The 11,486-nt window shown below is 37.1% G+C and overlaps 2 protein-coding genes across 4 annotated transcripts; one reads left to right on the forward strand and one right to left on the reverse strand.

Annotated features, from left to right (window-relative positions):
* Nucleotides 1–93: 93 nt before the first annotated feature.
* On the reverse strand, nucleotides 94–6,734 carry LOC131458603 (ependymin-1-like). The gene is made up of 7 exons (XM_058627790.1): nucleotides 6,613–6,734; nucleotides 2,004–2,080; nucleotides 1,869–1,900; nucleotides 1,622–1,765; nucleotides 1,358–1,544; nucleotides 1,189–1,270; nucleotides 94–556 (listed from the first exon to the last, which is right to left on the reverse strand). The coding sequence occupies exons 2-7, from the start codon at nucleotides 2,074–2,076 to the stop codon at nucleotides 430–432; spliced, it is 645 nt and encodes a 214-aa protein (XP_058483773.1). The 5' UTR covers nucleotides 2,077–2,080; nucleotides 6,613–6,734; the 3' UTR covers nucleotides 94–429.
* Nucleotides 6,735–6,818: 84 nt separating this feature from the next.
* On the forward strand, nucleotides 6,819–11,385 carry LOC131458602 (uncharacterized). Of its 3 annotated transcripts, XM_058627788.1 has the most exons (6): nucleotides 6,819–7,358; nucleotides 8,859–8,882; nucleotides 9,842–9,994; nucleotides 10,098–10,199; nucleotides 10,615–10,794; nucleotides 10,889–11,385. In XM_058627788.1, exons 1-6 carry the CDS (start codon nucleotides 7,293–7,295, stop codon nucleotides 11,078–11,080), a joined length of 717 nt encoding a protein of 238 aa, XP_058483771.1. In that variant the 5' UTR covers nucleotides 6,819–7,292; the 3' UTR covers nucleotides 11,081–11,385. The 3 variants fall into 3 exon arrangements, with proteins under 3 accessions (XP_058483771.1, XP_058483772.1, XP_058483770.1); XM_058627789.1 differs by lacking the exon at nucleotides 8,859–8,882 and having other exon boundaries at nucleotides 7,190–7,358; XM_058627787.1 differs by lacking the exon at nucleotides 6,819–7,358 and having other exon boundaries at nucleotides 8,530–8,882.
* The last annotated feature ends 101 nt before the right edge of the window (nucleotides 11,386–11,486 follow it).

Genomic DNA, 11,486 nt, shown 5'->3' on the forward strand with positions numbered 1-11,486 from the left:
CCTGGTGTTTAAAGGTAATCGGTATGGTAGGTAAGGTGTGAAGTGAAAAATGAAACTCTTTGCACAGAAATAATCTCAAGAGAAAAACTGCTCTTTGCACCTTTGACAGCTTTGACATTTTATTTTTCATTAATCATTTTTCATAGGTTTTTGTAAGCAGTGCCAACTGGAAAAGCCACCAACTGTTAGTAATTACAACTACATCTACAATCCATGTTGTTGTATTTTCCTTTACATTGAAATGCATGTATACAATGTGATCCATTCAGAGCCATATCTTCACAGGGCAGTAGAAGTTGTGATAAGACGCGATGCATTGCAGTGTCACATGAAAATCTTGAGTTACGAGTGAAAAGGAGAGAAAGGTCTAAAGTTCTGGCAGGCCACGCTTAGATAAGGTTTTTGGTTTTTCTGCTGATGAGGCTGCATCTACATGAACTCATTGAAGAAACTGTTTACTGTCCCTTCAGGTGTTTCTTCCACTGGCAGTCCCTGGCAAAAGGAGGGGATCATCAAGAGATCGGGATCCTTGATCTCTGTTTCAATGTCGAGGTGGCTGTGAGAAAGAGATCAATATTTATAGTCAGTATAATCACTTTTGCAAATAATAGACATAAACATTACACAAACATTCTCAGGGAACTTGTGCGTAAACAGCCATTTTTTATTTGTTTATTTATATTGGTACATGTATTATTTGTTTAGAATCAGTTAGTTTATTAACGCTAATGTTAAGTTTAGGCTCCAAGTGCAAGTACCGTACGTCAAAATTCACACACACATTTTCTCTTTGATCTCTACTCTCTATTATAATCTCTTTTTACGTCTTTTTCCTGACTAAAGGAAACAAACTCACTGGCGATGTAACAAATTGTAATAAACAAAAAGTAGTTCACTGTGATCATGTGTGATATATAATCAAATAAAAAATGACTAAAACGACTGTCCATTATGTCAAAGAAGAAACCTGAAATGTAGATGAAATAAGTTTATTTTGGCTGGAAAACAATCACCTGATTGTATGGAATGTTATATTTTTATCAGGAGCCTGGTCAACTCGAGGGATGTGGCCATTTTGGATCACAGTGATTTTAGAAGAGCCCACAATGGACAACTTCTTTCGGGTTTTGATTAGAGCTGCAACTATGAATGGATTATTAATCAATAACTAAATGAATCGCAAACTACCTGAATAAGAGTGTTGTTGACCCAGAGAAGTAGAATGTGCTGAAAGGCAAACATCCCATGGTTTCACTCATGGAGTAGAAGCCTGAAAAAGTAAAAGACAGATGTCAGCGCGCACACACACACACTTTCACATAAATGTATACACTTAATTTCTCAGAATATCCCCCACCTTTTGTGCCCGTCTCTGTTCCCACCCATACATTGATTTTTATTCCCTCTCCTTCAACGGATGCACTTCCAGCATGTACTGTAGTCAGAAACTTGGCATCGTCAGGAATGTCCAGAGAATTCATGGTGGAGTGCAATGCCTTTTTCTCACAACTCTGGTTTTTGCTGTCAATCTCGTATAATATTTCCTGCCAGATGTAAACAGAGATTGAAGCAACAAGACAGAAAATGGTTGTGACATTTATTTCAACAAGGCGCCACTTACCTCTTCAAAAAACACCAGCAGGTCCAAACTCAGTGAGGTGTTAAAGGTGGTGGGGGTGGTCTCGTTTGATCTGAACCGTAGTTTCTTGCCCATTGAATCATAAACGAATGTACCGTATGTTTTCACATCGCCCTTCATGGACAGCTGGTGTCATTCAGCAACATATATTCAGACAGAAAGAGACATTATTTGACTATATTTTCAACTTCTGTCCTAGTGCAACAAAAAGTGAAAGTGTTTTACTCACCACACTCATGATTCCTGTCATATTAGGTGGATCTGAAAGACAGCAGTCAGTTAAAGCTTTAATAAGACACACGTTTCAGTTTGTACAACCATCACATTTTCTCCACTTCTGACTAATGAAACTACAGATTCTTACGACAAGAATGTTGCTCTGCATGGGTGGAAGCAGTCAAGCATATGAGGACGAAGAGCGATACAGCCGCATACATTTTCCTGGTCCAGAGAGAGACACAAAATATTATGAGATGGCAAAACAAAACAACCTTCAGTGCATCTAACCTTCTGTTGAAATTATCGCTGCTTTTATAGTGCCTGGTGCAGCGAAGACAAAAAGACCTACCATGACAGAACACAAGACTTCAAACATCAAGCTGTGTAAACACGTTAGCCTCTGTCCTGGCGGGTGGTGACTTCAGATTTCTGTTATGCTTGCTTTTTTTGTTGTGATTGTCCAGCTGTCCTCAGATGTTTTTGTGCAATGTTTCAAGATGTTCCACACGGGTTCACAGGAGGTGAAGTGGGGACAATTACTCACTGTATGCATGAGATCTGTAGTTAACATTGGCAGAATTAGATATGTGTGTAAATAGGGATGGGATCATACCATTTTTTTGTGTCCAATACCAATATCGATATCAAAAATTCAACTATCTACCAATACTGATATTAGTCCAATAGTCATTTCAAAGGCACAATTCTCCAACTGTGTGGCAAGTATTGTTCTCCTAAAAAGAATAAATAAACAGCCCAAACATGACTCAGCTAAAATCATTTTGCTGATTTTTATTTACATTTTGCATAGTGAAGCATGTGATATATAGGATTTTTGGATTGTATCCGGTTCTACATTTGTATCTGTCCGATATCCGGTCAAGTAATTTTGACCAGTGTCGGACCGATACTGATACTGACTAATACCGATTCCCATCCCTAGTTTAAAGCCAAACTAATCATTCTGTTTTCAATTCCTTTTCCCTATACAGCATTGTTATACAGCATAGTGCATCTCTTTTCGCACTATTTTTACATATATTTATATACATAAAACACTTATTTATTTTTTTATTAATCCTAGTTAGGCTGAAAAAGTTGGATACATGTATAGACATTTACAGTAAGATAAAAGACATTTCCCATCAAAAATTCAGAAGTGACAAAAAATTCACTGCTATGTGTTGGTTTCTAATCTGCTGCCAAGCAAAGAAATTTCGTTGCCAGTTTTCACTGCTGTATTTCTGTGCAATGACAATAAAAGGAAGTCTAAGTCTAAGTCTAAGTTACACAAGCAGAGCAACCCATGACCCTTTATTAGTAGTATGCTGATCTTTAAGTCAAATTACTGTACATTCTGGGTAAATAACACATGGAAAACATGTTACAGAAGACTCTCTAAGTACTTTTATTGTGTTCTTCAAGAACCTACTACTACCAGAGGTGGAAAGTAATGAATTACTTTTACTTGCGTTACTGTAATTGAGTAGGTTTGTTGTGTACTTTTTATAAAGTAATTTTCAAAATTTGAAGTACTGCACTTCACTATATTTTAAATCACATCCATTACTGAGTAAAAAAATGTTGGCCTGAATTAAAAATAAATTAATAAATAAAAAACTTAAGGTTTGCCTTTAATTAACAACAATTAATGTGATATTGATATTATGTGAATTAATGTCTTGTCCTTTTTGCACTACACAAGAAAGAACCCCAACCTTGTTAAAAAAAAAAAGAACTTAGTAACTTTTACTTTTTAAAATTTAAAATGTTACTTTAACTTGAATACATTTTCAGACCAGTACCTTTACTTGTACTTAAAATGTTGTGGTAAAATAGTGGTACTTTTACTTGAGTAGAATATTTCAGACGATTCTTGGCCTTTTACTACAGAGTTACATGTATAGCTGGAGAATTACCTTGACATTTCAAAATGTCACATTATAGCTGGGCTGAAGAAAGAAAGAAAGAAAGAAAGAAAGAAAGATTATATGGCTAATGTCTCCAGATGTAACAGGACTGACACTTTTTTACCTCCCTCGCTCCTTCAGTCATGTTCTGATATTTTCTTTGGTGAAACTGATCCAAACCAAACAAAAAGCCTGGGTTGTTTGTATCTGCTCATCTGCATGAATTTGCTTCGAAGCGTGCTGTTGTCACAACTACACTTTGTGCAGCTGCCTTTTGTTCTTCTGCACTGTATGTAATATATTCTATCACATGGAATTGTGTATTCGCGGCTGCACATTATGTGGACAAAAAAAAACACATAATCAGGTCATTTACCATAAGCAAGAAAAGGAGATTAGAAACTGCAGATTTTGGGTCCCAAAATGGGAAGGAAATGCATAACAAAACTATAGGGGATGTATGAAACCACAAATGAATGAGACAAAAAAAAAATTGTCTGAGAGTGAAGGTCTGATTGTCACATGGGGAATTTATTGTTATGAGTGAAGGGAATCTCGGAGAAGGTTTTGAAAATGAGGGAAGCCCTTCTCTTGATATTAGAGTACTTTCTGACAGGAAGTCAGCTTGTTTATGAACTGTGTCTCACCCACAGGTTATTCTCTCACTTTTAGTTTTCATGTTCTTATTTGATCCAGTCAAACTAAATATACAGATGGCGCCAATCTATATATATTTACTTTTAACGCATCTACCTTTTTGTAAATGGTAGCATCTTAGTATTAACAAATATTAAGTTAGTTATTATTTAGAATGGCATGCTTGCAGTGTGACTGATAGAAGTTTTATGTTGGAGCTTTAAAACGATTTCATAGTATTTTGTCACTCACAGGCAGACACATACACACAAGGAAAAGGAATATACATTCACTTTTTTCATTTACATATTTTTACAATTACATTATTGGTAACAGTAAAAAGGAAAAAGGGAAACTTGAGGTCCAGGACTATGTGAAGAAAACAATACACAATAGGTACACAATAATAAATACAGCTGTCTTACACAATGTAAATGGGAAAATAAAAATAATAATAATAATAATAATTGAATAAAGAAGGAGGAGCAGACAAAGTCGAGCCGGGAAGGCGAAAAAACCCGAACCCAATATTTTTCCCTCTTGTTTTTCTCTTGGCGAATGGTAAAGGTAATTTTTTCAAAGGAATGTATATAGTTTCAATAAATAACAAGCAACACAGATGAAACAAAGAAGAAAATTACATATAATATCTTATTATTACATCTTTATTCATTGACGTACATAAAATTGTATAATGTTTTAATAACTATTGTACGACTAATTGAATTTAGTCATAAATGTCCTGGTGTAATCAAGTTATCTGTCAGTAATAAACTTGAAGTCTCTTAGAGGCATGAGACTCTTTGAACTTTGAGCTTTGAACCCTTGTAAACAAGTAACCGTGGTAACCTATGGCCTCAGTGCAGTACTAAGAAAACGTACAGCAGACTTTATGCTGTCAAGTAAAAACCTACAGTATCACCATCGCTATGGCAAAGTGAAACCGCACCACAAGGAGGTAGGTTGAAATCACCAGTGTGGTCAGTTTGTCTAGTGAGAAGAAACTTTTAGACATTTTGAAACTGATTATAAGCTCAGCTCAGGAAATTTCACAAAAAACTTTGTCAAAGACACACTTTTTTTTTTACACTTTATCATGATCTGTTGAATTGAGAATAACAAGTCTCTTCACACCCTGACTCTAAAGTGAGTGTGTGTGTCTCTCACATGGAATCACTTTTGATTTACTTAAAAAAAATTACTATTGCAAAAAGATCCCTCATTGGATTTAAGTATTACATATAATGAAGGTGCTTTTCTTAACTGTTGTTGCTGTCGTCCAGCTGTGATATCCTGTAAAACGTTGCTTCTTTGGTGACTTTAGTGACTATTTTATTGCTGCTGTGGTAATGTGATATATAGAATATTTATGTTAAATTCAGTATATTTAGTGTTTTTTGAATTTACAGGTTTATGCAGGTCTTTATTCTGACTTTATTCTGTGAGTGAGTCTCAGAATCACTGTATCGTCATCTTTATAAAATTGTATTGTAGTGTAGTTGTGTGTCCTCCTTTTTGGTACTTTGGAAATGGCCACCCTAGTTAGGATGCAAAGCGTCAGGTGGTTGATAACTTAATTAGTGCTGTCAAGCGATTATAAAAATTGAGAGATTAATTCATTATGATCTGTAATTAATTAATCTAATTAATCTCTTTTTTAAATCTCACCTAAAAATTGCTGAGAAAAGCCCTTAACTTGATGTATTTTCATTTAAATTCATTATTACGGCAGATCAAAAGATTGATATATAACAAAAAGTAGCTTTATAAAGTCTTTAACAAACTTGAACAGATGCAGCCATTTAAATTCCTCTGTTTTTTTTTGTCAAACTCCAAATAATTAGAAAATACAAATAAAATCATACAACAGGTCCATATACACCCTTTCATTGTATACAAACATTCCAAGCCTAGTAGCCTGTCGACTAGTTCCACTTCTACTTGTACTAACATGTACTAGTACTACTAAGTCTAGTAGTTCCAGGCCGAGTGTGTTTTGTGACCCCAAACTGCGCACGCACATTTCTGTGACTCTCGAAAGGGCCTATAAAACTTCGCTATGGCTCGCTAAGTTGCTAACGTCTTCGCTGCTAACGTTAGCTGTGGCTGCACTCGCGAGTGGTTGCTTTGCATTGACGTGCTAGGCTAAACTTGAGCTGCTTCGGTGGTAAGCAAACTCCTTCTTACACAGAAGGCACATCACTTTACCTTTATTAATGGTGTCGTTCATTGGGCCGAGAACTCGCACATGCTCCTCCATTTTCACGTCTCCTGTCTGTTATCACCGCTCCTCACCCTGCCCTCCAAACAGGTGCCGGTTTGAGTCCCCACCAAGTCAAAAATGGCGGGGATACTCCTGAGCAAGGTACGCCCAACCCCCATTGCTCCCTGGCACTGCTCCTAATTCTAGGAAGGTTCCTAGAAGAGGATGGGTTAAATGCAGAAGAATTTCCCTAACGGGATTAATAAAGTACAGAAAAAAAAAATTATTAAGTGTGTTCGGCTCCTCCAGACACAGTGACATTTTTATTCAAGTGACAAAGTCAGAAGATGTTTTTTTTTAATCGTTTTACATACAATTTAAAATGCCGTTGCTACCACGGTGCAAATAGGTACATCTTGACTGGCAGTGCACATACAAGAATTCCGAAATTCCAAAATGTCACCATTTAGTAGATTAAAGGCTTGTGTTTTTGTTTGATTCTCAACAGAATGCCCCTCACTTGTCATTCTGTTGAAAGTTGGGCGACTTCTCCTTTTGCTCATGCTTGGATTTGTCTCGTGAATCGTAAACATAGTCTGATGAAACTTTTTTTCAGGAGACACCTGAATGTGCAACTGGAAGGTCACTGGTCCAATCCCGGGATGGGTAAAGGGCTGGGGTGCCCATGAGCAAGGCACCCAGTCTCCCATTGCTCCCTGGGCGCAGAAAAGTGCTGCCCACTGCTCCTACGGTGTGTGTGCAAAATTACTAATTATAATCCATGAGGGGAAACCAGAATTGTGTATTTTCAATAGCACTTTCAGTGACAACAGGAGTATTTGTATCTCAGCTTCAGTTTGCCTCAAACCAAAAGAAACAGATACCTACAACTAATATTATAACACTAATAATAACGATCATTATCATCATCATCTTTATTTTTTAGAACGATCAAACAAGGCAGTGTGTCAAAAGCAACAATGTTTTGAAGTGAACACGCAACAATAAGATAATAATAACTATTTGCAGTGGGAAAATATAAAAGAAATTAGAAATATTGGACGAGGGATCAAGTAAAAATGTCTTTCAAGCTATTAAAACATACTGAAAATCTAGTGAAACAAAACCAATGACACAGATGCAAATGAGACAGTAAAATATAGAAGAAATATTTCTTGAACAGCACTCTTTTTTTCATTAAAAGTTGTAAAATATTTCATACTTACACACTTCAGAATGACGTCAGGGTCATTGACCGGGGCTTTTCTTCTTCTTTTTCATTACTCATCATTATCATGAGACTTGTGAAATATTCCCCTCAGATGCACAGTAATGACTGAACTTCACTGAAACAGAAGTGTCAGACTTTTGTAGTTTTCTGCAGTTGTTTAGTCTCACTGCCACAGTCAAGTGAGAAAATACAGTGAAACCTAGTTTAGTCATTATTTACATATCACAGTCACGTCACGCGACAACACTTGCCTTTGAATGTCACGTGTCATCCTTCAGATACTGTGAAAATAAACTGTTTATTATACTGTTTGAGTCCCAAACATCACCATAAATGACAGGTATTATTGACAAGTCTGGGTCAGGACTCACAGATGGTTCACCGGAGGTTACACTTGGGTCACCAAATACATCATTTTTGCCGTTTCCTTAAGGTTTAACACATTCATAAAATGAAGGTGTGACTTAATTATCAAGCATAAATCGCAAATTTGCTAGACCAACACCCAAAGCCACAACATTGGTTATATTTTTTTAATGCTAAAATATAGTTATTATTTTTATCCATGAATTTTCATAACCACATTATATACTTTATATCTATACTTTATATCTATCTATATGTATACATATATATGTAGATATACATATGTACAGTATATAGCAAAATATTACACACAAATTCTGATTTCTATATTACGTCACAATTTATTGTGATCGTAAATTTGTCTCCGTACAAAAAGTTTCCCATACACAGGTTTTTACTACGCAATTTATTTTTAGCTAGATGACATGAAACCTAGCTACTGTTTATTACAGAACTTCTCTTTTTTTTTTTTACTGAATCATTGGTTACCACAAGATGCTGAAACAGAGAGATCGAGAGAGAGAGCAAAAGAGAGAGAGCAGGAAAAATGAAAAAACTCCAGATCTGCTAGAAACTGAAAGAAACACACTCATGTACATATACTGTAGGCGAAGGAGACTGAAGCATGTGCTGTTTGTGTCTTTGTCTGTTCAGACTGGTGTTCACTGCTCCTCAAAGGTAAGCTCATCTCAGTGAGTGTGTTTATGTCGTGTGAAGGATGATGACTGTCTATGACAGTGCAGAGATCTGTCACTTCTTTATTATGAGCACATCCGGTGTTCATATTTGGCCGGTCAGGTGTTCAGCTGTATCTAGGTAACCTTTGATTATTTGTTTTGAACTTCAGCAGTTTGTCTACATGTAGATGTCTGTGTTAACAAGTAGTTAAAGAAGTGGCCAGTAGGACTGTATATACTTGATGATAACTAGAATTCATTCAGTTCAATCCAGTCTATTGGTCAGTGAGCTTTTTGTCACTTCATTTGATAGATCATTACGCTTTCAGTAAGTGCAAATAATACTGACTACTCAAGAAGTCGGTAATCCACCAGCAACACATGATGAAATAAAAAGGAAGAGTCTTCTTCTTCTTTTTTTTTAAACATCACTTACATGTAATTCTGATTGTCACTTGCAGTGACCATGCAGCAGTTGGCATCGTCTGCCCTCTGCAGTCTAGGTGTTTAGGATTCAGGACCTCGCGCAGACTGGTTAGGATGCAAAGCGACAAACGCGAAGGATGCAGTGGTGACAAATGCTTCCTTCCACACTGAAACTATTTGGAGGAATGTTTACATGAAAGTACAACTTGACCAACTGTAATATTACAGAATTACGTAAGGAAGACCACATGTGTGGGGATGCCATGTGTGGTCGGGCCTAGAAATATTAAATATAGCAATAGATTCCTCTCAGATACTATTGACTGTTGAAGGTCCAGGAGGGTTTATTGGCAGAGACTGAGTAAAGTACATCTTATGATGCCATGCTTTTACAGACCATCTTCATCATTTCTGCTGTATGAAGGACATACTATAGTTTCATGAGGCATTTTGTGTTGGAAGTGACACTACAGGTCAGATTCTTTTGTAATTACTTTTGTTATTATTTACAATATTTCTTTGTTTTTGTTTCAGATGACTGTTAGGTGGCTGGCTCTCACCCTTCTCTGCTGCTTATTGAACTGCGTGGACTCTCTGTCGCCAGTCGTTCAGAGGAATAAATATAACAACTCCTTTCGTCTCACCAGGTCCACCCGAGGCCGCGTTCACCAGCTGCTGACGAAATACGTGAGTACCGAGTGGCTGCCTTCTTTCTGGCTACACTTGTACACATTCAGTGTGAACTATTTACCACAACTCCCTCTAATTACAACTCTGTTTGCTTTAATAGAAGGAACAGCACTTGGGAAATAAGCATTTTGAGGACAGAGGCCGACAGCTGAAGGACCTGCCATTACTTTCTACAGATTTCTACAAATGGCTAAAGCTGACGGTTAGTTTCCAAACAGGTCCATAGAAAATGTGTTGTTGTTTTTTTCCCTGCAAAACACATCTTCATAGTTTTCTCAAAATATCTTTATTATCTTCTATGAAAGGAAATGAAACCTAATGACACTGACAAGAGTTTCTTTGGGTGGAATCCCCCCTTTGAGAACATCAAGCACACACTGAAAAGGGAAAATGGTTGAAAAACTTACAAAAATGCCTGGAAGCGCTCACAGTTTGCAAGTTAAATGAAACTCAAAGTGCAATCATTTGAGTGGTACCAATAATGTATTGTTTTTCCAAAACCTCAGGCCATTTAATTTCTACAGTGTAGAGACGGGGGTTGTGCAATGTTTGTGTGTTTGTGTGTGTGTGTGTGTGTGTGTGTAAAATCGCCTGATTGTCTCACATTGTGGTTGCAGGACTGGCAGCGACTGCGCGCAGCTTTCGGGGACATGCAGACTTACTGGAACATGCTGGATAGGAAGAGGAAACAGCTGGAGAAGGAGGACGAGCACATGGCCGTCCACGACACTTTTCCTCAGAGCATCAAGCACATTCAGCTGGATCTGAGGGATCTGATGACCCAAATCAGCACTCAGGTATGCATAGTCTGAAATTTACAGATGCCCCACTATTTGGGGCAAGTGACACCATAAAAAATAAAAAAAACAACTTTGTTTTGCTTTTTACCAGATGAGTTACATCAATAGATCTTGGAAGAGAACCACTTCTCGTTTTATACAACCTGTGGTGAACTCAGAAACCAGCTCCAAAACCACGTGGGACCACCGGGTGGAGGGTTACATCATTCTGCGGGATCTAGACCTTTACCTCACCAAGCTGGCAAGAGACTTTCTACTGCTGGCTTCCAAAACACACTTATGACTCACTGCTGAAAAAGAGCAACGTAACCACTGATGACCAAAACCCGACAAAAAGAGAGAAGCTGAAATGACAGCACTCAGCAGAAAAACAGCTGTGATGAATAATCAAGAGTTGGCGGTGTGATCAAAAACTTTACATGGAGCATTTTTTTTTTTTATAACTCTGCCTCTTTTTTTTCCATTGGTGTATTTTAATATTTGAAGGCCTTCTTGGGTATTCCCCACAGTTTCTGTCTTATAGCTAACTGTAACTTAGCAAAAAAAAAAGAACAACGTATTCCCAGCATACTGCTCCCACCCCAGCTCTCCATCTCGAGGACTTTCCAAGACTTATTTACTATTTATTAACATATTTATTGAATTCTATTTATTTCAAAGTGTGTTTTATTTCTCTTGCAACACAGAGA

Source organism: Solea solea, chromosome 4 (assembly GCF_958295425.1).
Source record: "Solea solea chromosome 4, fSolSol10.1, whole genome shotgun sequence".
NCBI classification, from domain to species: domain Eukaryota; kingdom Metazoa; phylum Chordata; class Actinopteri; order Pleuronectiformes; family Soleidae; genus Solea; species Solea solea.